A 25,135-nucleotide genomic window follows, 5' to 3' on the forward strand; every position below is an offset into this window, starting at 1 on the left:
ACTGGCTGTCTCTCTCTCCTTTCCCACTTGCTTATAAAGCAAGACCCAACATATTATAAAAGAATACCTCTGACGGGACTTCCTGGTGACCCAGTGGCTGGGCCTCCACGCTCCCAGTGCAGGCAGCCTGGGTTTAACCCCTGGTCAGGGTGCTAGATCGCGTATTCCACAGCTAAAACCTGCAGCTAAGACCTGGCTTGAAAGAAAGAAGGGAAGGAGGGAGAGAGGAAAGAAGGAAGGAAGAAAAAAAAATTGCTCTTACAGAGATTTACAAAGCTTTGTAAAGCCCCTTCCATCCAGGAAAAGTGCCATTTTTCAATGCACTTTCATTTTTCAACCCAGGTTGGCACACTTGACAGCCAGATCCATCTGTACCCCATTCTCTCTTCTCTCTGACTCACACACCCTCACACGCATGACTACAATCCTGAGCAACTATCTGGGGCTTAGAGAAATGGGGACACTTTCCACAGCGCTGTCTCTTGAGACCCCCTTTATTCCTTCAGGCAGGGCTGAGAAGGACATTCCAGATCTCCCATAGGGGCAGGGTGTGGAGAGGGCCAAAGACAGGAGACCCCAAAGAGGCTTCCGGAAGGGTCACCCCCTCTGGCACGGGCCTGAGGACATGGGGGGAGCAGCCGAGTGGACACAGGGCGTGGAAGCAGGTGGGCGGCCAGGGGCAGGAACAGGAAGGGCCTCACCCAGCTTGCGCTCCATCACTTGCCCACTCCAGGCTGGAGTCTGGCTGGGTTTGTCTGGGAGGGTCCACCGGGCAGCTGGGGCCAGTTATGGCGGAGGCGACATGTTCAACAGCCTGGGAAAGCCTGTTACAAATCTCAGAAGAATCCGATAGTAACAAATAACAGAATAATTAGTACATAATCATCATGGTAAAAATGTGAAGCTGAAACTGTCACTGAAGTAGTCCACCCGTGTGTACACCGTGGAGACACGAAAAACAGCTCAGCGTGACTCAGCTTTCCTGCCAACATTCAACCAAAAATAAGTGATCTCTGGAGAAGCAGAGGACCCTCAGGTACCCACATGTGTGAGGACCACTCTAAAAATAGACATAAAGTCAGCTCTCAGTGGAGGATGCTATTCCTAGCCGATGTTCAGGAAACACCCTTCATACTTCTGTGTCACACAGGAGCCTGCCTGGGGCAAGAACACAGAGGCTCCGACCCCATGTGTCTAAATATTTTTAAAGCTGGAAATCAAGCTGACCCCCGTTAGGTGGAGGATGTTCTAGCCTCATGCTTTGACCAGCATACCTTCGTAACAACCTTTTAAGGCAGATTTGATTTTAGTATTTTTGAAATTCTCAGAGTTCTCTGCTTGACCATGAGGTGGAGGAGGTCTGCCTCACCCTCAACCTGCAGCAGCCCAGCTTCCTTCTGATTCTCCCTCCATGTCTCTCTCTCTCTCCCCGCCCCTGCTTTTTTTTTTTTTCTGTCACGCCATAGGCATGTGGGATCTTGTTTTCCTGACCAGGGATCAAACCTGTACTCCCTGCATTGAAAGCACGGAGTCTCAACCCCTGGGCCACCACGGGAGTCCCTCTCCCACCAGCTGCTTTCACGTTTTGCTTGTAAGTATGCTCACCTGCAGACACAAGCTCCCTGTACACTCCCTGCTGACAGTAGAGCCTCAGTCCCCACCCTTAGCATGTGGGGGTGCACACGCCGATGTTGGGGGTGGGGAGCGGCTCCAGAGTGTAGCCCCCTGGGACAGGCCTCTTTGTCACCTCCTCCTCCAGCCCCTTACTCCATCAGGACTTTACACACAGAAGCCCTGCCCTTCCATCAGATATAACTGAACCACTTTGCTGCTGTACTGCAGAAATTAACACAGCATTATAAATCAGCTATACTTCAATTAAAAAAATCATATCACAGGCATTGAGAGAGGCTGATGATTCCTCTGGGAGCTGGCATGGGTTAGATCCTTTATGTTTCACACATGATGGAGCAAAGTCTTTTTTAAAAGCTTTGAAATGAAGGCCAGTGAGATGTGAATTCCCCGAACGGCCCACACCCTCATTCTCACCACTCGGCACAAAACATTCTGAGCCTCCCCCTCAGGCACCCAGAAAGAAGCTGAGAAAAAGCAGCCCCGAGGAGGACCAGCCGCTCAGCGCGTGCCGCACCCTCCCTGTCCATCACTTTTCCAGCTGCTCTGCCTTCTCCACAGACTTGGGGGCAGAAAAGCCAGGAGGGAGACGTGAGTGTTGCCAAGTATTTGTCAGTGGCTGCCCGTGCTCAGAACATCACCCTCCGACTGACCGAAGCACTCCCCGATTTCAGGCATGTGTGGGTGCACTCCCAGGCCTGAGGGTGGCAAAAGCCAGCTGTTTACAAAAGGATGGGTTTTTATCCCCATGTATTTCCATGAGGTGCTGGAAAAGTGGATGAGTCCCATGAGAGCCAAGAGGCAGACAGAAACTAGCATTACTAGGGACAGGGACTCTGGCCGAAGGCTGGGCCTCAGAAGGAAACTAAGATGTGGAGTCCAGAAACGAGGGTGAGGAAGGGAAAGACGTAGGAAGAGGCAGCACTGAAGGCTCTTTGGAGTCCAAGCATTTCCACTTCATGCTTTTAAAACATGATGGTGATCGGTGGCTAGTGGGAACTCTCTGTAAAGTACCGGAAGCTCAGCTGGGTGCTCTGTGATGACCTAGAAGGGCGGGATGGGGGTGGTGGTGGGAGGGAGGCCCACGAGGGAGGGGATACATGCATAATACATACAGCTGATCGACTTTGTTGTACAGCAGAAACTAACACAACATCGTAAAGCAGTTATAGTCCCGTTTTTAAAAACAGCATGAATTTGAAAACATAGTAGGAAGTCTGTCTAATGAAATGGAATCACAGCTACGGGTCTACTGGCATTTGTTTACAACCTTAGTCATCAAAGGATGATATTAGTGTTTTGTCACTCACGAGACTTTGGCTGTAAAAGTGTAAAGAAGCAGCACTGTTCTCATTTACCCTGAAAGTTTCCTCTGGGAATTGTTGATGATCCTGATGTTTGCTGGCCAGAGAGGAAAAGAAGTTTGACCCATTACACCTCCCAAAGTCTTTTTCCCCCAACTCGGGGACCAGACAGGTTTTTCACATAACAGTATAAAATAAATTATGAATAATAAAATTCATAAATCTACACGTAACTTCTATAAAAACTATCATTTCATACTGAAAAGTTTTTAAATATATATTCATTCATCCAAAATAATTACTGGTTATTATTATGTAAAACACTAGTAATTTAACATAGAAGAAAATAGATTTCCAATTAACTCAGATGGTTTCTCACTAATGTCCATAATCTCTGGGCTTAAATCTGCTAATCAGCATGATTGAGAACCACGCACAATGTTTAAATCTCCTACTATATGGCATGGGTATATACATTTGATATATAGTGAAGTCTTTCTAATACTTTGTAAACATTCTTTGGAAATGCTATAAAGTTGCACTTTTCATATCCCTAAAAGGCCAATTAATTTTTTTCTGGGGCCCTGATGATTGTACTTTTATGTATCTGTTCTTTAAGAAAATCTTCTTCCTTTTGTGGCCTTTACTCTTTGGTTCTATATGATAGAACTTCTAGACCCAATTTTTTAATCAAAAGCCAAGGAAAACGTCCATATTTCCATAACTGCATCCAGGTTTAAGCTCCTAGGTCAGATCTGGATGCTTTGTGGAAGAAGCCTTATTTAGATAGTGTTAGATCTTGATTTTACCGTATAACAAACTGATTTCGTCTTTAATTTGGGGGATGGAAAAAGTACAGAAAATACAACAATATAATAGACATTACCAAAATTAAACATGTGCATCTGTTCTCTTGAACTCTTTAAAGTTTTTAATTCTTGTTAATGTATTTTTTAAACATTATGAATGGGTTTTAGATTTTTCTTAACATTTTTCTGACATTGTTAAGATTATTGTGGTTTCCCTTTGCTTGTTTATTATTGCAGGACATATTAGTACTAGATTTTCTAGTGTTAGACTGTTTCTACATTCCTGAGATGAACTCTTCTTGGTCATGATGTATTTTTCTCATACATTGCTAGATTTGCATTGCTAATGTTTAATTAAGAGATTACATTTAAATTTGAAGTCTTCCCTTTTATGACTTTCCTAACATCCAGGTGAATACTAGCCTTATAAAGTGAGACGGTCTGGCAAGGTTTAATTGAACCAGCAGTTCACGCTAAGTGTAAGAAAGAATCCAGTTTCAGTTGTAGTATACCCACAGTTACAATGTTTCTCACTGCATTTTCTTATAGTAAGTCTTGCCTTAATTGTTGAGTGACCTTTAAAGTTAAATTATTGACTCGGTTGCTGTCACTGCAGGTTCTGTAGTGACTGTGCAGGGAACTTCCTAGTCAAGTTTCCAACTATCCTTGTAAGAGGGCAGTGAGATCCATTGGGAATCGTTAGGATCGTGGCACCAGAAATCAGCGTCTTAGACATTCACACCTTTAACTCTGCTTGAATTCCAAAAGTTTTCAACACATATTAGTGTTTTTTAGAGAAATGCTTTGGGATGCTCACTTCAATGGTATTATCATTTCTCTTGGGTCCCAACTGTGCCAGTATGTCTGGAACAAAACCAAGTTAACGGGTTAAGTGCCAATGATGCCATTACTAATACTCCATGCCAAGAACAAGTGCCTCCCAGAAGAATATCCGTCCAGTGACTGCTGTCACTCAGGTTGTTGGATGGGCAAGACTCTGTCATATTTAACTTTAAATAAATAAGTGTGTGTGTGTGTGTGTGTGTGTGTGTGTGTGTGTGTGTGTGGAGAGAGAGAGATACTTGGGTGCCTTGAGATCTTTGTATGTGTGCATATATATATACAGGCAGAGAGATACTTGGGTGCCTCGGGATCTGTGTGTGTGTGTGTGTGTGTGTGTGTGTGTATGTGTGTGTGTATAGAGAGAGACTTGGCTGCCTTGGGATCTGTGTGTGTGTGTGTGTGTGTGTGTGTGTGTGTGTAGAGAGAGAGACTTGGTGCCTTGGGACCTTTGTGTGTGTGTGTGTGTGTGTATATAGATACAGATATAGATATAGAAAGAGAGAGAGAGAGATACTTGGCTGCCTCGGGATCTGTGTGTGTGTGTGTGTGTATATGTGTATATATATATAGAGAGAGAGACTTGGCTGCCTCGGGATCTTTGTGTGTGTGTGTATAATATATATATATATATATAGAGAGAGAGAGAGAGAGATACTTGGTGCCTTGGGACCTTTGATTGGAGGTATGCAGCCTCTCTCTAGTCGTGGTGTGTAGTCTAGCTGGGGCATGGGGGCTTCGTTTCTGGATCTTGGTTCCCAGAACAGGATCAAGCCCAGGTCCCCTGCCCTGGAAGGCGGACTCTTAGCTGCTGGCCCACCAGGGAATTCCCTACAATATTTACTTTTTACACTGGCTTGCTCCACAATTATGACTCTGTAAGTGATAGTCACTCAGTCGTGTCCGACTCTTTGCGACCTCATGGACTATACAGTTCATGGAATTCTCCAGGCCAGAATACTCGAGTGGATAGCCTTTCCCTTTTCCAGGGGATCTTCCCAACCCAGGGGTCAAACCCAGGTCTCCCACATTGCAGGCGGATTCTTTACCAGCTGAGCCACAAGGGAAGCCCCATGACTCTGTAAAGTACAATCTAAATTAGAATTTCTCTTAAAATTGCTATAGCAGTTTTTCAGTCCCTCATTAAGACTCTCCAGACGGTCTCCCATAGTTGCCTAGTGTAGAAGATAAATCAGTTAAGAGACTTAATGGAGTCTTGCCTTGGCTTTAAATATCACGTCTGAAAGACATAAGAAAATATCTGATTGATGTCATCCACCTCAGATACCTCAGCAAAGATTTGGCCTTTACCTAAATCAAAGTAAAATCTGAGAGTAAAGTTATTCCAGGAAAAAGGAGCATCCAGACTTTCCTTGGAGAATAATTTTTCTGCTATAATTCTCTTCTTTGCAGGACAATGCTTGCCATCTTGCTTTGTCCCCTACTTGAAAAGCTATTCCCTAGGAAGAGGCGTGGCAACATGAGTCTTCTCGGGATGTGAAACGTTTCAGACATCAGGGGGCATACTAGCGTTTTTCAAGGAACACATGTGGCCTGGTCCTCAAATTTCTACTGTGTCTGAAACAAAATGTCAGCTAGTGTCAGACCTGAATTGTTAAGGTCTAGATAACAGGGTCATTTTATGGAACCACTATGTGGGTTAGAACACAGGGCATGACCTGTGGTTTACCATTGTATCTCCCAGTCCTGGCATGGTGCCAGGCACAAAATAGGGGCTGGTCTCTTGAATGAATGAAGCCATTTCTGCAGGTCCTTCCAGACTACATTTCAGTGCATTACACTTCTTTTTATTTCCACTTTTTTTTTCTTATAACTGATTTTTTTTTTTAAGTTTTTGGCCATACTTTGCAGCATGTGGGATATTATTCCCCAACCAGGGATAGAACCCATGCCTCCTGCAGTGCAAGCATGGAGACTTAACTACTGTACTGCCAGGGAAGTCCCTGCACTTCTGTTTTTAAATCAGAGGACTCTGAAATTCAGTCTCTTAAGGATATGCCACGATATTAACTACCCTGGAATCTTTCGCTTATTTTAAATACCAATGTCTTCCCCATTTCAGATACCAATTTACATTCTGCCAGCTCCACTGAAAGTTTAATATGTTCCCCTCCTGTGGCCCATCTCTTCTGTCTTGAAAAATTACCCAATTAACTGAGTAGGAACCCTAATTGGCCAGTCTCTTTAGATCTGTGGTAGTTACTTTTTAAGATGATCAAATCAAAGCATTCTAATTGAGAAAATGTAAAAAATATAGAAAATCTTGATGAAGAGGACATCACCCATGCACTTAACCACCCAAAGACAACCTCTCTGGACATTCATCAAATAGGTAGACTTAACCATGAACCTGGGGAAACCAAGGTTCAGGCCCCTATAAATCAATAATTTACTTTCATAGTGAATTTTTTGTTTCTAACTTTGTAGTCTTATTCTTAAGGAGTCAAAATTGTCATAAGCTTCAGGCCCCACAAAACTTGGGTCCATCACTGCCATTAGATGATTAATTGATTTTTTAAAAAATCTGGTTCCTTTCTGTTTCATAATACAACTTTTTTCCATTGCCATTTTCATTTAGAATTCCTTTTAATAACAGTGTAGTGTTACAGTGAGTGGATGTGTAGTAGATGAATTGATTTATTAAGTGAATCCTGAATCCTCTAATGTTGGAATCCACTCACCCGCCGCCGCCCCCCCCCGCCCTGCCATTATTCTTATAAACGATGCTTTATTGAGCATCCTGGTAAATACATCTTTGTGCATAATGTGTAGAAGTGGCTCAAACCATATGTATATTTGGGGGGCTCTTGATGCATACTGACAAATAGCTCTCCTACTTTCCCAACAGTGGTATGTGAGAAAACTCGCTTTCCCATCTCCTGTCAGTGATATTTATTGTATTGTGAAAACCTTTGCTGGGACTTCCCTGATGGCCCAGTGGTTGAATATCCACCTTGCGATGCAGGGGACACAGGTTTGAAACCTGGTCAGAGAACTAAGATCCCACATGCCTCAGGGCAACTAAGCCTGTGTGCTACAACTGCTGAGCCCAACCGCAGCAGCTAGAGAGGCTGCCTGCAGCGAAGAGAGATCCCACTTGATGCAGCTAAGACCCAAAGTAGCCAAACTAAAGTTTTTGCCAATTTCATGAGGCTATCTTTACTTTAATAATCATATTTTTTCTTATTAAACTGAAAACTATTAGTTTTCCATCAGAATGTACTCTTAACACCTCTTTTTATTTTTAAGGCATTAGCCATTTGCCATTGTTACAGTGCACGTATTGATTTGCCTAGTCTTATATTGAATTTGGAGAAACTGAGGAATTTAGGTCATTTGGAATTGTCACCATCATCTGGCTATGAAAAATGTCATTTAGGGGACATTGTAGGAGGCATTCCAGAAGGCAGGCACACATCAGAGTAAGTTGGCCACATTACAGGGAGAATTCAATTCATTTCAACTAAAAGATGTCTGAGCAGCTAGTATACACCTAATATTTTACTATATATTACCCTCTGATGAATACAGCTAATTGTAATGCAGAATTAAAAGCCATGCTTGCAATTTCAGTAAGACGTATTTGAGAAAAATTCTTAAATAGTTAATGGAAAAGTGCTGGAGGAGTGTTTGCAAAAGTGACTCAGAGGTAGAGTGTGTGCCAAGCAAAGAAGTGGCAAGAAAGTCCTCCAAGCGGATGGCCCAGTGTGGAGAGTGGGCGTGCTTGATAAAGTCACGGAGCAGCAGGCTGTCCAACACAACTGTGATGCCCTGGGAATGGGGCATGATCTGGGGTTAATGGGTGAGAAGAGGAGGTTGAGATCTCTTTTAGTTGTTTTGGGGTGCTGTGACAAGTTACCCAAGACAGAGTATCTTAAACAACAATGTATTTTCCACTGTTGCAGAGACTTGGAAGTTCAAGGTCAGTGTCTGGGGAGGACCCACTTCCTGGTTTGCAGATTGCTGTAATCTCACTGTATCCCCACAAACCAGAGAGCAGAGAGAGAAAAGAAACTCTCCCATGTCTCTTCTTCTAAGCGTGCTATTCCCATGACGGAGTGTGGGGTGTGGCACCCTCATGACCTAATCACCTCCCAGGGGCGCCACCTCCACATACCATCACAGTAAGAATTAAGGTTTTAACATGCGTTTTAGAGGAACACAAATATCCAGTTCATAGCGAGGTCGCACAGTGCAAACCCTTACATCCTATTTGAAGATAAAGAACATTTTAGAAGCTATCCCAAACTCTGGAACGGATTCTGAGATTCAGAAGATTATAGCAGTGTGTGACACCACATGACCTGCCAAGTGCATTGTGTTTTTTACAACATGTCACCAAAAGCTGTTGGTGACAAATGGAGTTTCCCTTTGTAGAGCCGTTGAGATGGAAGAACCTTGAGGCTTCTCAGAAGGTCCACAGATACTGCGGGGCTCCTTTCAGCACTCCTGCTTTTAGGGCTCTGGGCCTTCCTCCACTCCCCCTAGCACGTGGATTATTTCTAACCACGTGTCATCATTTACTTTGGTTGATTTCAAAATAGGAATCTTTTTTCCAAGCTGCCCCCATCATGCTTCCACATCTTCCAGCAGATGGTCAGGCTAAAAGTGTGAGGACAGCTAAGATGGTCCTAAGAGGACAGTTGGAGGAGATGGGTGTAGCTTAATGCAAAATTTCAGAGGCTGTGTGCTTCCAGGGAGAGATCGTGGCTTCTGTATAAGTTAGCTAAGCCATTTTACTACCTGTAACTTGAGGCGAGCTACCTGGACCTTCCGAACTTCCTTTTCCCTTTCTGTGAAATGGGGGCATCACACCAATCTCAGAGATGCTGATTCCGTGAAATTACACGGGTACTGTTTCTGACACAGAGCAGACATCCTATAAATAAATGTATTTCCCCGGTCCTCTTTCCTCCTTCATAAAAAGGGAACTTCTCTTCCAAAGTCCTTCAGACTTCCTCTAAATCTGGAGCAGCCAGCCCTCACTCAGAGCGAGGGCAGAATGCCAGGGTATGCTGAATCCCACCACTGTGCCAACAAAACGCCACCATAGATTAAGAGAGTTCCTTCTGAGTTTAAGCGTTTCTAAATATCTTTCCTGAGCTGAGAAGGCAGGCTGAACCAAGTGTAAAAAGACTGCTCTCCTCTGTTCATAAAGGCATCTTTTCCATCTCCTCTGGATTTTCACGATCTGTAACTGGATTTGTGTACCCAGCTGGCAGCCGCGCTAGCCAGACCCTGAGGTAACCATAGTTCAGGCCCAATTTTTCTTTTTTTCTTTTCCCTCAGAGCAGCCTGCAAATTCTATTTCAAGCGCATACACGTACAGAATGCAGATGTGGGAATGAAAACCAGGCTCTTCTGGGGGGAATAAGGCTGTGATATCTGACTGTCGGGAGGCCACAAGTGGTCCTTGAACAGGGGCCCCACCCAAGCATGGTTGAGGCCCAGACCTCAAACGTGGTTCTGGCCTTCGGATATGACATTAGCAATCACATGGAGAGTCACCGCATCTCCTGTTTGGGGCAGAGACGTTGCACAATCTATGGTCAGACAGGCTTGAAAGGGTTTTTCTGTACTCTGCAAAATGTGTAGCAGTGTGGAAGTTCTGGAAAACTAACTCCTTGAAGATGGTGAAGATCAAAACAGTGATGGAGAAGAGAAAGGGAGCTGCTTATGCTTGTGTGAAAGGACTCCTCTGATCAAGGAGATGGACACTTCAGAATGTGGTTCTCGTGTGTGTCCAAATCAGGAACGAGATTCCTACATCATGCAGCCAAAGCTCTTACAGCCTGAACAGATTCCAAAATCAACATTCCTTTTGGATGACCAATATTAATAAACCATTCATTCATTCAACAAACACGTATTAAGAACCTACTGTATCACAAGTTGTATCACAAGTCTTAAGGATACCGAGGCAAACAACAACGACAAAAAACATCTTAAAAAGAATCCCTGGGACTTCCCAGGTGGTTCAGTGGTTAGGGCTCTGTGCTTCAATGCGGGGAGCCCAGGTTCAATCTCTGGTTGGGGAACTAACATCTCACATGCTGCCCAGCTTGACAGAAAAAAAAACCCCAAAACCTGTTTTTAAAATGCAAAAAAAAAAAAAAAAATCCCTGGTGGTCCAGTGGCTGGGACTCTGCACTTTCATCGCCGAGGATGCAGATTCAATCCCTGGTCATGGAGCTAAGATCTTGTAAGTTGTGCAGAACGGCCAATAAGTAAACAAACAAATAAAAAGGAGACCAGAGGAATTATTAAAAAAAAAAACAACCCTAGTCTCATGAAGCTTCTATTTTATTAAAAAAAAAAAAAAAAGAATTTCTGGACTTCCCTGCTAGTACAGTGGAGAAGAATCCACCTGCCAATGCCAGGTACACAGGTTCCATTCCTGGTCTGGGAAGATCCCTCATATCACGGAGCAACTAAGCTCGTGTGCCTCAGTTACTGAAGCTCGTGTGCTTAGAGCCCTTCACAACTAGAGAAGCCACTGTAATGAGAAGCCTGCCTACCTCAACTAGAGAGCAGCCCCCACTCGCCTCAGCCAGAGAAACCTCAGGCACAGCAATGAAGACCCAGCATAGCCGAAAATTAACAACAAAAAAATCCCCAGCCCCATGAAGCTTCCATTTTGACAATAAACACTAGTAATTGTGTAATTGTGAATATATGGATTAAATAGTGAAAAACTCTCAGGAACAGAAATGAAGCAGGAGTTGCAGGTATGGAATATGAGGCAGAAAGGGTGCTGAAATTTTGGAGAAGGTGGTGAGGGAAGGCATGGCTGGGAAGCTGACTTGAATGAAAGACCTGATTGATGGTTTGGATAAATATAGATCTAGATAGAAAATATTTCTCCCGGATTTTTGAGACCATTTCCCCATTGTCTTCGGTTTCTGGGCTGCTGTTGAGAAAGCGAATGCCCTTCTGACTCCTGCTTCTTCTTTGTGACTTTGCTTCCCGCACCCTGGGAACTTGTAGGAACCTCTGTTTTTCCCCTGCCATCTGGAATGTCTCAGTGCCAAGCCTGATTGCTTTTAGCATTTCACGAACCTTTTTTTTTTTGGCCATGCCTTGCAGCATTCAGGATCTTAGTTCCTTGATCAGGAATTGAACCCATGCCCCTCTTTGTCAGAAGCTCCGAGTCTTAACCACAGGACCACCGGGGAAGTCCCTCCCTCATGAACCTGTTCAGTCTCCAACCTCATGTCTTCAGTTTGGAGAGACAAAAAAAATTCTTATAATATCTTTGAAAAACTGCTCTGTACTTTTGACCTCCTTACCCAAGTCCCCATTATTAGGAATTGAGCGGCTCTGAGGTAATTCTGTCTTTTTCTTTTATTGGTTCTCACCCTTTTCCCCTCCCTTAGTCTTTTTTGGTGCTCTTTTTGAGATTTCGTCAACTTTTTCTTCTCCACTGAATTTGTCATTTCTGTTCTCATGGTTCCCAGTGCTCGCGCTTGCTCTCCAAAGGTTCCCCCTTTCTCAGACTGTCTCGTCGCTTCTGCGTTTCTGTTTGCTGTTTGCTTCTAACATGAAAGAGGCTTTATGAAATGTCTGGTAATCCTTGCTGGTCTGTTCATGCATAAGCAAAGCATGGTTGTACTCCCTGGAAGCTCTTGTATGTGGCCTGGGCTGCTTCGTGACAGGATGACCAGACAGAATCAGAATCTTACCCTCAAAACTCTGTTGGTCTCCCCTCAGAGGACAGTCAGCTTTCCTCCAGGGCTTCCTCCAGTTACCTGACAGAGATGTCAGCCCTTTGCCAGAATTCTGGCAGGGGGGACCTCACACACCGTCCCTTGTCTGGTGAGCCAGAATCCAGTCCACTGGCTCCTCTTTCAGTTTCTGCTTTGGATTTGTGGAGTTGCTTGGCTGAATGGGGTGGAAAGGTGATGGGGAAACTTGTTGCTGTTGTAGTATAGTCGCTAAGTTGTGTCCAACTCTTTACAACCCCGTAGACTATAGCCCGCCAGACTCTTCTGTCCACGGAATTTCCCAGGCAAGAATACTGGAGTGGGTTGCCATTTCCTTCTCCAGGGGATCTTCCTGACTCAGGGATCAAACCCGCATCTCCTGCATTAGCAGGAGGATTCTTTCCCGCTGAGCCACCAGGAAAGCCGCCCAGGGAAAGTGTGCTAAACCATTAAACAATTTCAGTCAGCCTTCATGCTTTCCAAGCACTCTGCATTCCAACCTTCAGGAGGATCTGGTGCCTCATTTCCTGAGCTTCTCCAAGCCCTGCAATTAAGCAGAGTTCTGTGCCTGAAGATCTAGGTGTCAGCTTTGCATGGTCTGCTATTGTTTCCTCTCTCACCCCCTTAATTCTTTGATTTATGCTTTTTCAATTCTTCATCGTCATCTGAATGGAATGTCAGAAGGAGATAGAAATAAATCAGTTGCGTGAGCTGTTGTATTTAACCACAAGTCATAGTCTATTTTCTTTTGAGTCTGTCCTACCAGCGACTTACTCCAGTGGTACTGGTAGAGGGCCTCAGTAGATTCTCACAGGAAGTGGGATTCAAATCCAACATCGGGATCTTCCATCCCCCGCCTCAAGTCACCCGTCTCTGAATAACAAGTGACCCTAAGCGTAGTGACGGAAAACAACCACAATTATGTATTTGCTCGTGATTCTGCCATTTGGCAGGCTTTCCAGGGAGGGTCTTCTTTCTGTTCGACGTCGGCTGGCACAGCTCTCCTGAGGCCCAGGGTTCCCCCTCAAGCTGGCACTCCCACATAACTGGCCAGTGGTCCTGGCTGGAGAATGGTGCCTGGTGGGGGGCATCAGTCAGGGCTTCCAGTTTTTTCTTCATGTGGCCTCCCAGCGTGGCTCAGTTAGACTCCACAGAAGTTTGGTTCTGTGAGGATGCAGACAAGGCCATGCTCAACAAGAAAACAAGCTCTCACATGCAAACATGTGTCGAGCCTCCATTTTGCATCACACTTGCTGGCGTCTCATTGGCCAAAGCGAGTCACGTGGCCAAACCTGGCCTCCAGGAGGAGGGGACTAGGCTCCACAGGGGCATGATGGTTGGGAGGCATGGTTCACAGGAGCCACATGCCCCCTGGAACTCTGAGATGCTATCATCCTGTGCTTGTGTTGGTGTAGCTGATTTTTTTCCATTTTCTGTCTGACACATTAGGACACCAGACTCATGTAGATATTTTCTTTTGGTAGAAACATTCAATATGTAGTAGAGCCCCAGAAATATTGTAGCATTTCCACTTCAAGCACATTGCTGGATGGACTATAAAGACTTAAACTGGGGACTCCCCTGGTGGTCTAGTGGTTAAGACTTCACCTTTCGATGCAGGGGGTGTGGGTTTGATCCGTGGTCCAGAAGCTAAGATCCCACATGCCTGGAGGACAAAAAACCAACACATAAAACAGAAGTAATACAGTAACAAATTCAATAAAGACTTTAAAATAGGTCCACTTCAAAACAAATCTTAAAAGAAGGACTTTATGTCACTGGCCTGTTGCTATCATGATTGTGTCCCTCGTTAAAGACTTGGGGGAAGAAATTCACCCAATAGGGTCAGATTCCTAAGTACACCTTTCAAGGGAATTAAATATTGTGTTTTGCTTTAGGCTACCAAGGGTTAGCTTCTTGTCCTTTGGTTTTTAAAATAGTTAAAAATGAGCTTCTGTAATACCTGCCTTGACTCTAAAGAATAAGGTATTTACATCATAACCAGAGAGTGTGTTTCTTGAAAATTCCAAGATCACGTCTCTTGTGACATGCTTTTTTGCAAGCGCATCTGGCACATTCCTGCCTGCGGTAGGATGGAAGTGGCTTAGCTTGTGCTTTGTGTCATGTGAGTCTTGAGCTGCGACTGATAACTGTGTCCATCTTGTGTGCAGGGGTTCTTTATCTCCAGTATGGAGATGAAACCAAGCAGCTCAGGATGCCGAACGAAATTACAAGTGCAGACACAATCCGTGCTCTCTTCGTAAGTGCCTTTCCACAGCAGCTCACCATGAAAATGCTGGAGTCGCCCAGTGTCGCCATTTACATCAAAGATGAAAGCAGAAATGTCTATTACGAACTGAATGATGTCAGGTAAGCGGTGACGTCATATGTGTCCACCATCTTACATTGACAGTTGCTACCAAGTCCCCATCTCTCCGTGTCCCAGTGAAGACAGCACGGCTGTTGTCTTAATGAGCAGGTGTACCTTATCCAGGTGTGAATCCACTATCTGGTTTTCTAGAATTCATTGACAAAGTTTGGTTTACAGAGGTGAACACAGACTTCTCCCACCCAGATCTTTGCAGATTACATCTGAAAAGAATGGAAAAACTGAGCCAGTCCACTGTTTATCGTAAGTTAGGGAAGCGATGGCCCAGGAAGATCATATGAGGAGAGGGTTATACCTACAGGTGGAACTTAACCAACTCCTTTTCAAGGGCTCTTGTTCTCATAGACGGAGGCTGTGGACATTTTAGGTAATGATCCCACTGGGCCATAAAATTACATGAAAGAGTTAGAATAAACACAGTGGACGCAATGCTATCGTCCACAAGAAAGGAACCCAAGAAGCATTCTCCTTTTCTTGTTTTTAAATAGTTGGCCTTTGCTAAAGGATCCCACTTTCCATGTGGGCTTTCTCCAAGGGCTCCTAGTACAATAGTGAAAAGTGAAAGTTTAGTCTGTCAGTCATGTCCAGCTCTTTGTGACCTCCATGGAGTCTGGACCACCAGGCTCCTCTGTCCATGGAATTTTCGAGGCAAGAATACTGGAATGAGTAGCCATTCTCTTCTCCAGGGGATCTTCCCAAAGCCAGGGATTGAACCTGGGTCTCTCGCATTGCAGGCAGATTCTTTACCACCTGAGCCACCAGAGAAGTCCACTCTTAATATAAGAAGATGTTCTTTAAAAGAAGGCTAAGGGATTCCTACTGTGGCCAGTGGCACAGAAAGGGAAGCACTTTATCAATGCCAATAATGTTATGTCATGAAAAGAGGGACCATCTGAGCCCTTCTTGCCAAACAAGCCTGAGAAACAGGACTGAAATCAACCCAAATGAGTTGTCGCTAGTATAGCCGTTAAACATTTTAGGGCTGAGAAAAAGACTGAGTGATTCATCCAGCCCTTTCATTTGATGGGACCAGAAACTCAGATGCTTGAGAGTTAAGACTTATTCAAGATCATGCAGCCAATTAATGTCTAAGCCCAGCCCCAAACCTGACTGTTCACATTCTTGATCAGAAATTGTTTATTTCCTCAGAATGTTCTCCTCTCAACTCATCTGGGCCCCAAGTTGGTTTCTCTGGGTCCCTTCCTTGTGGGGATAGCAGACTGTCCTGTTTCTTCATCATGGAATTAATAAGAACTACTTTTTAAAAATATGCCTCTAGTGCATAATAAATTTCTAAGAGTGATCAGAAATGACGCATTTAGGCTTGTACAAAGGTATATGAGTAATTTAGAGCTTTCAACGTTTGACACATGCCCCTAAGGTATAGGTGTTATGTCTGTTGCCCAACCTTTCTGTTTTTTAAAACATGTTTAAATATTCATGGGTATCAGGAAATTCATGTTTGTTTTTTGACATGAATTATTAATCAAGCTGCCATCAAAAAAATATCCTTAATGTACAAAGCATGAACTTAACCATGAAGTAATCACACAATATTTAGGGAGTATATTTGCAGTGTATACTCCAATATACTGAAGTTCCAATACTTTGGCCACCTGATGGGAAGAACTGATCATTGGAAAAGACCCGGATGCTGGGAAAGATTGAAGGCGGGAGGAAAAGGGGATGACACAGGGTGGGATGGTTGGATGGCATCACTGACTCGATGGACATGAGTTTGAGTAAGCGCTGGGAATTGACGGTGGACAGGGAAGCCTGGTGCACTGCAGTCCATGGGGTTGCAAAGAGTTGGACACGACTGAGTGAATGAACTGAACTGATACTTGCAATAAGATAATCTCATGTAGTTTTTTTTTTTTTTAACTTGGATGTGCTGCTTTAAAACCGTCTTCTTGAATTTTTGCAGTTCGAGAAATTGAGGGGAAGGGTAATAATAAGTACACGTGAAACTACATAAAGCCACTTTTGATTGTGGAGTTCAAGGCTGATGAAATTATTGTAAACAGTTGGACCCCCCTGTCTTGCAGCTCATGCAAGAATTTTTATAGTACGAGTCATGGTTTCCTAGACATGAGTTTCTTTCCCAAGCCTCAAAGTATGACTACTAAGACTTTCTGTGCACATTCTTTGGGGGTATTGTGATGTAGTCACAAAAAGAGAAATGGGAGGGAAGACAAAGAGGAAAAAGTCCCCCAAAACTTTCAAACTGAAATGGTCCTTCTTGATGCAAATTCAGTTGATAAAACAAAGCAGCACTTGAAAGAAGTGATTGCTTTAAATGTTAATAATTTCAGTTTGTTTCTATCTGCAAAAGGGATGTTCTCATTGATTCTTAGGCTGCAGTACTGATAACCTGATTTTTAAAAAATCTCATTGAAAATGTGTAAGGGGAACGTCATTGGTTTATAAATTTGTCTATAATTTTACTTTTCAGAGTTTAGATTTACATATGAAAATGGATCTAAAAATATTTAAGTGGATCTAAAAATATTTAAATGTCTTTATTTGGTGATGAATATACTATTTAGGCAAGATGATAACATGTATGTCCTTTCAAAGAATTATTATTCTTTGCTTTTTTTGCATAAAATCCCTCCAGTATATTTTATTTAAATTGTAGAATAAATTTTCACTATCAGCATTAAATAGAACCTTGCCTGCCCCCTCTCCCAGCAAGGGGAAAAAAAAAAATGTAGCATGTACATTTTACCTGAAGACACTGGCTTTAATATTCTAAACCCAGAGACAAATTTCATTCACTGCCAGTATTTTTGAAGTGAGGGAATATTTGTTAAACATTTGGAGCTTTCATCATGGTGTTGAGTTGTCCATATTTTCCTTGGGGAAATGCTACCGAGAGTTTAGGTTGAAACTCTGTGTTGTAAACGTTGCCATGGCAAACGCAAGCTGGGCCTTTTCTGTTGGTTCATCTTGGATGAACATGTTTCTAAATTAGTCCTAAACCAACCTCCTGTGTTTTAAATACCTTCAGAACCACATGAAGTTTTTTTTGTTGGTTTTTTTTTCTCATGGCTTAAGTAAGGTTTTCAGTTTCTTCACATCGTCACTTGGGACTTTGACCCCCCCATGCACCTGATGAGTTCCTGCAGTGAATCCCCACACCCTTTCCCTCTGCGAACTCTTCCCTTCCTAGTCACTCAATCTTTTCTAGTAACAAGGACCACACGCCTCCCCTTAAGCAGACTTCTAAGGAGTTGCTTGAAATGTGGAGCGACGGTACAAGCTGGGGCTAGTCACCGCTTCAAAGCAAACACTGACAGATATTTGATGGAAGGAAGCAAGACTAGTCCAAGGATCCTCCAGTTCATTGAAAACAAAAACACAAGCCAATCATCCCAGTGATTGTGATCGGCCCACAATACGTGTGGCTGCACCTGGAGGAAAGGAATGTGTCTTCCTGCACCAGATTCCCTGAGCTCACCATGCCAGCGCTGGCAGGCACCGCAGTGTAGACAGGGCTGAACGTGCCTGGGGGGGGGGGCCCTCTTCTGCTGATGAAAACTGAAGATGGAGGGCGAAGGACGTCGTAGATATTCATAAGCTCTTAAATAATTTCAAGGTAGGCTGTCAGCGAGATGTGGTTCTGTCCTTTGCTGCAGTCTGATTGACTCTAGAGTTTCTAAATGTTGGATTCCAAGGGAGAGACAAACCAGGGGAAGAATTTATCTACTGCTTTTTCTGGAATTCAACTTGTATGTAGAACAGTATTTTTTTTAAAGTCCATTATGGAAGGGAAAAAAATCATAAAGATGCCAGTTTTGATCTTTGTGGTACTTTTTTTCTGGACTGCAAATACCTTTTCTTTCCCTGGATATAGGTGTTCAGAGGAAAAAAGCATTTTTCGTTTGCATCCATTCATGAGATAAGCAGAAAACCAGGTGTCTGGGCAAAGTAAACAATTAAATATTTAAATATTAACCAAATCCCTTTGAACAGATTGTAAATATGGGAACTTTATTGTTTCATGAAGTGTTAGCTTTCCTTGCTCAGAATCTTGAAAGAAGGTTTATGCTACCCGATATTTATGGGTGGAGAGCTATGGAGAAAGAGTAATACTTTCCTGAGGAATGGGGGAAAAAAGGAAAGAAAAGCTGAAGTCATTTTTCTCCTTTGCCTTATTTATCTTTGCCTATTTTTATGGTAAAAGAACTTTTTGTCTGGTTGATTGCACACAACGGCTGGATTGTCTGTAGATATCTTTTACCCGATTCTTATGAGTAGATGAGAAGGAAATGGCCACAAGAAGGCTCCTTTCATCTGCCATAGTTATTGATGTTTTTGATTCCAGGAACATTCAGGACAGATCCCTTCTCAAAGTGTACAACAAGGATCCTGCCCACGCATTCAACCACACACCGAAAACTGTGAACGGAGAGATGAGGGTGAGTGTTCTTGTTCTATTTTTACTTTAATTCTATGGGTCGAACCATCATCCCGCCTCTGGCATGTGGTCCGGGTGTGATCACACTGAAACACCAGGTATGCGGGGTTCTTAACTGTTCTTCTTCTTGTCTAATGACATTGTTTGTTGGTAGAGAAGTCAGATTCCCTCATTATTTGGAGTAAGAGGGTTCAGACAGGGCTTGACACATCCTAATTCATCTCTAAGCATGGAATTTAGTTAGGTCCTCACTCCAAAGGGGTCCTGAAGATCTGTATGTGAAAGGGTTCTTGGTCTGTAATAAATTAACTTACTCGGAGGATCTCTTGCTAATTTTTTTCCTCCATTTAAAGCAAAACTGACATACGAATGACAGCAAAACCTGTGCACAACGGCATGTGGAATCTATTAATATCTTTCTATCAGCTATTCCAAGTCCCAGCATTCTAATTATTGAATACATTCTTCACTTTCTAATTCAGGACTGTTTGCTGTTGCAACAGCAAATAGTGTTAAATATTATCAAATGTCACCTGCATGGTGTTGAGGGCAAAGTACAAAAATCTGCATGTTTTGTGAGCTAAAATTCTCTAGATTTAGAGCATTGTAGAAGATTATTCAGAACACACAGGCATGTTTTGAAGAATAAAGCACAGGGAAGCTGAAAAGACAGATTGTAAAATCGCACTAATGCAAGTCCATTTGAGTGAGAGTGCATTTCTAACAGTAATGCTAGTGGTTCCTTCCTCTGCAGTAAAAATGAGCAGCAAAAATAGATTCGCTTTCCAGATGCACCTCCACCTCCCCACCCCATCCCCCACCCCCAAATTTAGAACATGCCTCGACATTTTCTATCATCCTTTCTGACGATTAGCACTGGATGCTGGAGTTTAACTAGAAAAAAAAAAGTAAATGATTAGGATTTATTGCCAAAGAAACCCAGGCACTGCCTGTCCTAGAATTGCAGGAGGTTTCTTGAAGGACTCTGCTTCCTGACAGTGAATATTAGTTTGTGTTTAGCTGCTGTACCAAATTATTACATATTCACTGGCTTAATATGACCCAGATTTACTGTCTTACAATTCTAGAAGTCAGAAGTCCAATATAACTTCAGTGAACTAATAAAATAAAGGGATCATTGGCATTCCTTTCCAGAAACTCCTATTTTTCCCAGCTCTTGGAGGCCACCCCCATTCCTTGGCTTGCAGCCTTCTTCCTCCGTCTTTAAACCCATGCAAGTACCGTCTTTCTGACCTGGCTTCCCTCGTCACACCTCCAACCCTTCCTCTTCCACTGTTAAGGACACTTGTGATTACATTGGGTCCTGTTCTCCAGAATAATCTCCTTATGTTAGTGTCAGCTGATCGGGCACCTTCATCCCCTTTCCCGTGTAGTCACAGGTTCTGGAGACTTGGATGGAGATGTCTTTGTTCTGCCGGCCACACGGGGTCTGTGAGTTGAGGACCAAGAGGTCAGGAGGTGCAATAGAAAGTGCTGGGAGAATTTCCACGTGGTTCTGGACTGCAAGCTGAGTGATGACATTGTAGGATCAGAGCCTACACACTTTTTGAGGAAGAGGCCTCTTGCGTTCTCCATGGCTGCTTTTTTTATGTCAGAAATGACATGTGATTTGAAGGGGAGGCTGAGCTGCTACTGCAGAAAAGCTTGGATTTGGAAGCTTATTTTTAGTCAGTTACACTTTCCATGTAAACCAGCTCCACGTGAAGACAGATGGAGTCATGCTCATCACGAAGTATGTGCCAGATACGATGCTTCTCTTTGCTTTTCATGACCTCATTCATCTCTTGCTAAAGCAACATTCTTAAGAGTCTTTGCTCCTTGGAGATCCTTATTTTTTGATATGTCTAGCCTTCAGTCTAGAGTTTCATGGTGTTCAGAGTTGTGTTTTTGTTTCACGGAGCCCACACAGGGGCCCTAGAATTGCCTCTGAAAATCTTGTTTATGGCTGGGGAGGACACCTGTTTTTAACTCTTAAGCAGATGTGGAACCTCCATAAGGACCAGCAGTAAAGCAGGGAGAAAATCAAATATTAACCATCTGGATAGAGCCTACTAGGATTCAGAACTTCGACTCTGGGTTTCAGTAGTGTTGCTCTATTTTTACTTTTAGATGAGACCCTTGTGGTCACTTTCCAAGTTGCCCACAGCCTACTTTAGACAGTGCTATTCTCTGGGAGAGAGTCAAACTGTTCTCCCTGGAGGAGAATAAACAAATGTTCACCATCCAACCCACAGAAAAAGCATTCAAGTTTCAATGAAGACAACTAAGAAATGAGACAGAGAACGTAGTTTTAAAACCAACTCGCCAAAGAAGGGGTGGACACAGTTCAACAAGCTGGTTCTCATCCAGTGGGCTCTCAAAAAAGTTCTGTACAGAAAAATTTTCAGTTTTCTCTTTTGTGTCAAAATGGATTTTAAAAATGTATAGTCTCATGGAATAATTATCTGATCAGCAAATATAACAACATTCTTTTGTTTGTCAATGTTATAATTTGGTGAATCATAAACTGGTATTAATGAAAAGCCATTTTTAAATATTAAGACTTAAAAAAAATCTTTTATTTCTGGAGTAAACCGCACTTGATCACACACACACACAAAACAAAACCCAACTTGGTGTTATGTCTGCAGTTTGCGACTTGGCCCCTTTTCATGAATTCCAGGAGCTAAAAGACCTGGAATCCCTTCAGCCTCACCTTCTGGCTCTGGGGGCTGGAGTTCTCTCTCCTTCCTGATGAAGGTGGATGCCATCAAAGGGAAGGAAGCTTTGTGGAGCCCTGCCAGGAACCCAGCTGCATAAGCCCACTGCTCGTGGTAAAGATGAGAAATAGAGAACAGAACAAGGATCAACGGCTCTAGACTAACTCAAGGGGAGGAATTTGTGGATAACTGCTCACCTGAGTTGGTTAAACGCAGTCCTGTACCTGAGGTTGTTGGTCCATCGCCAGTCTCCCAAGGCAACCTGAGCCGGTCGTCCCGGCTACCCACTTGTTACCAATATGCCTGTGTGACTTGGAGAACATTGGTGGGACCAAGGTCATGGACCTCAGAGCATATGTGGAATAGATGCTGAGTGGGAAAGACATGTGCTATATTTTTCATTGAGCATCTAGCTGAGCATGTTTAAAATTGATTTATCTTTTTAATTTGAGGTATAGTTGACATACAATATTGTTAATTTCAGGTATACAGCAAAGTGATTCAGTTATTCTTTCAGATTATATTCCATTGGAGGCTATCATAAGATATTAAATATGGGGCTTCCCTGGTGGCTCAGCCAGTAAAGAGCCTGCCTGCAATGTGGGAGACCTGGATTTAATCCCTGGGTCAGGAAGATCCCCTGGAGGAGGAAATGGCAACCCACTTCAGTATTCTTGTCTGGAAAAATCCTATGGATAGAGGAGTCTGATGGACCATAGTCCATGGGTCACAAAGAGTTCGATATAACTGAGCAACTAACAACAAAAAACTCATTATATTAAAAAAAAGATTTTGAATATAGTTCTCTGTGCTATACAGCATAAATCCTTATTGAATATCTACTTTATGTATAACCGTTTGTATCTATTAATCCCATACTCCTAATTTGTCCCTCCCTCTCTCTCCCCTTTGGTAACCCTATGTTTTTTGTTTTTCCTATGTCTGTGAGCCTGTTTCTGTTCTGTATATAGATTCATTTGTGCTGTTTTTAGATTCCATGTATCAGTGGTATTGTATACTATTTGTCTTTCTCTTGACTTCACTAAGTATAACATTCTGTAGGTCCATCCATGTTGCTACAAATGAGAATATTTCATACTTTTTATGGATGAGGAGTATTTCATGGTGTGTGTGTGTGTGTATATATATATTTATGTGTATATATACACACGTACATACATGCTTATATATGCTGTGTGCTGAGTCACTTCAGTCGTGTCCTACTCTTTGTGACCCTATGGACCAGAGCCTGCCAGGCTCCTCGGTCCTTGGGATTCTCCAGGCAACAGTACTGGAGTGGATTGCTATGCCCTCCTCCAGGGGATTTTCCTGGCCCAGGGATCCAATCCACATCTCTTACTTTCCCTGCTTTGGCAGGTGGGTTTACCACTAGTGCCACCTGAGAAGCCCTTTGTCTTCTTAAGCCAGTCGTGTATTAATGGGCACTTAGGTTGCAAACACCGTCTTCCAACAACACAAGAGATGACTCTACACATGAACATCACCAGATGGTCAACACCGAAATCAGATTTACTATATTCTTTACAGCTGAAGATGGAGAAGTTCTACACAGTCAGCAAAAACAAGACCAGGAGCTGGCTGTGGCTCAGATCATAAACTCCTTATTGCCAAATTCATACATAAATTGAAGAAAGTAGGGAAAACCACTAGACCATTCAGGTATGACCTAAATCAAATCCCTTATGATTATGCAGTGGAGGTGACAAATAGATTCAAGGGATTAGATCTGATCGCCAGAGTGCATGAAGAACTGTGGACAGAGGTTTATGACATCATACAGGAGGCGGGGATCAAGACCTTCCCCAAGAAAAACAAATGCAAAAGGCAAAATGGTTGTCTGACGAGGCCTTACAAATAGCTGAGAAAAGAAGAGACGCTAAAGGTAAAGGAGAAAAGGAAAGATATACCCATTTGAATGCAGAGTTCCAAAGAATAGCAAGGAGAGATAAGAAAGACTTCCTCAGTGATCAATGAAAAGAAAAAGAGGAAAACAATGGAATGGGAAAGACTAGAGATCTCTTCAAGAAAATTAGAGATACCAAGGGAACATTTCATGCAAAGATGAGCGCAATAAAGAGCAGAAATGGTATGGACCTAACAGAAGCAGAAGATATTAAGAAGAGGTGGCAAGAATACACAGAATAGCTATACAAAAAAGGTCTTCATGACCCAGATAACCACGATGGTGTGATCACTCACCTAGAGCCAGACATCCTGGAATGTGAAGTCAAGTGGGCCTTAGAAAGCATCACTACAAACAAAGCTAGTGTAGGTGATGGAATTCCAGTTGAGCTATTTCAAATCCTAAAAGATGATGCTGTGAAAGTGCTGCACTCAATATGCCAGCAAATATGGAAAACTCAGCAGTGGCCACAGGACTGGAAAAATCAGTTTTTGTTCCAATCCCAAAGAAGGGCAATGCAAAGAATGCTCAAACTACCACACAACTGCAATCATCTCACACGCTAGAAAAGTAATGCTCAAAATTCTCAAAGCCAGGCTTCAACAGTACGTGAACCATGAACTTCCTGATGTTCAAGCTGGATTTAGAAAAGGCAGAGGAACCAAAGATCAAATTGCCAACATCTGCAGGATCATGGAGAAAGCAAGAGAGTTCCAGAAAAACATCTATTTCTGCTTTATTGACTATGCCAAAGCCTTTGACTGTGTGGATCACATTAAAATGTGGAAAATTTTGAAAGAAATGGGAATACCAGACCACCTGACCTGCCTCCTGAGAAATTGGTATGCAGGTCAAGAAACAACAGTTAGAACTGGACTTGGAACAACAGACTGGTTCCAGATTGGGAAAGGAGTACGTCAAGGCTGTAGATTGTCACCCTGCTTATTTAACTTCTATGCAGAGTACATCATGAGAAACACTGGACTGGATGAAGCACAAGCTGGAATCAAGATTGCCAGGAGAAATATCAATAACCTCAGATACACAGATGACACCACCCTTATGGCAGAAAGTGAAGAACTAAGGGGCCTCTTGATGAAAGTGAAAGAGAAGAGTGAAAAAGTTGGCTTAAAACACAACATTCAGAAAACTAAGATCATGGCATCTGGTCCCATCACTTCATGGCAAATAGATGGAGAAACAATGGAAACGGTGAGAGGCTTTATTTTTGGGGTCTCCAAAGTCACTGCAGACAGTGACTGCTACCATGAAATTAAAAAATGCTTGCTCCTTGAAAGAAAAGCTATGACCAACTTAGACAGCATATTAAAAAGCAGAGACATTACTGTGCCGACAAACGTCCGTCTAGT

General features: G+C 43.0%; 1 protein-coding gene across 25 annotated transcripts in view; it reads left to right on the forward strand.

The window, feature by feature from the left end:
- KIAA1217 (KIAA1217 ortholog) overlaps nucleotides 1–25,135 on the forward strand; it is an 815,860-nt gene that overhangs the window by 677,766 nt on the left and 112,959 nt on the right. For all 25 annotated transcript variants that reach the window (XM_042230521.2, XM_042230511.1, XM_042230525.1 and 22 more), the window contains 2 exons: nucleotides 14,481–14,679; nucleotides 19,029–19,122. In XM_042230521.2, the coding sequence (XP_042086455.1) occupies nucleotides 14,481–14,679; nucleotides 19,029–19,122 (293 nt within the window). The remainder of the gene's footprint in view (nucleotides 1–14,480; nucleotides 14,680–19,028; nucleotides 19,123–25,135) is intronic.

This window comes from Ovis aries, chromosome 13 (genome assembly GCF_016772045.2).
Source record: "Ovis aries strain OAR_USU_Benz2616 breed Rambouillet chromosome 13, ARS-UI_Ramb_v3.0, whole genome shotgun sequence".
In the NCBI taxonomy this organism is placed as follows: Eukaryota; Metazoa; Chordata; class Mammalia; order Artiodactyla; family Bovidae; genus Ovis; species Ovis aries.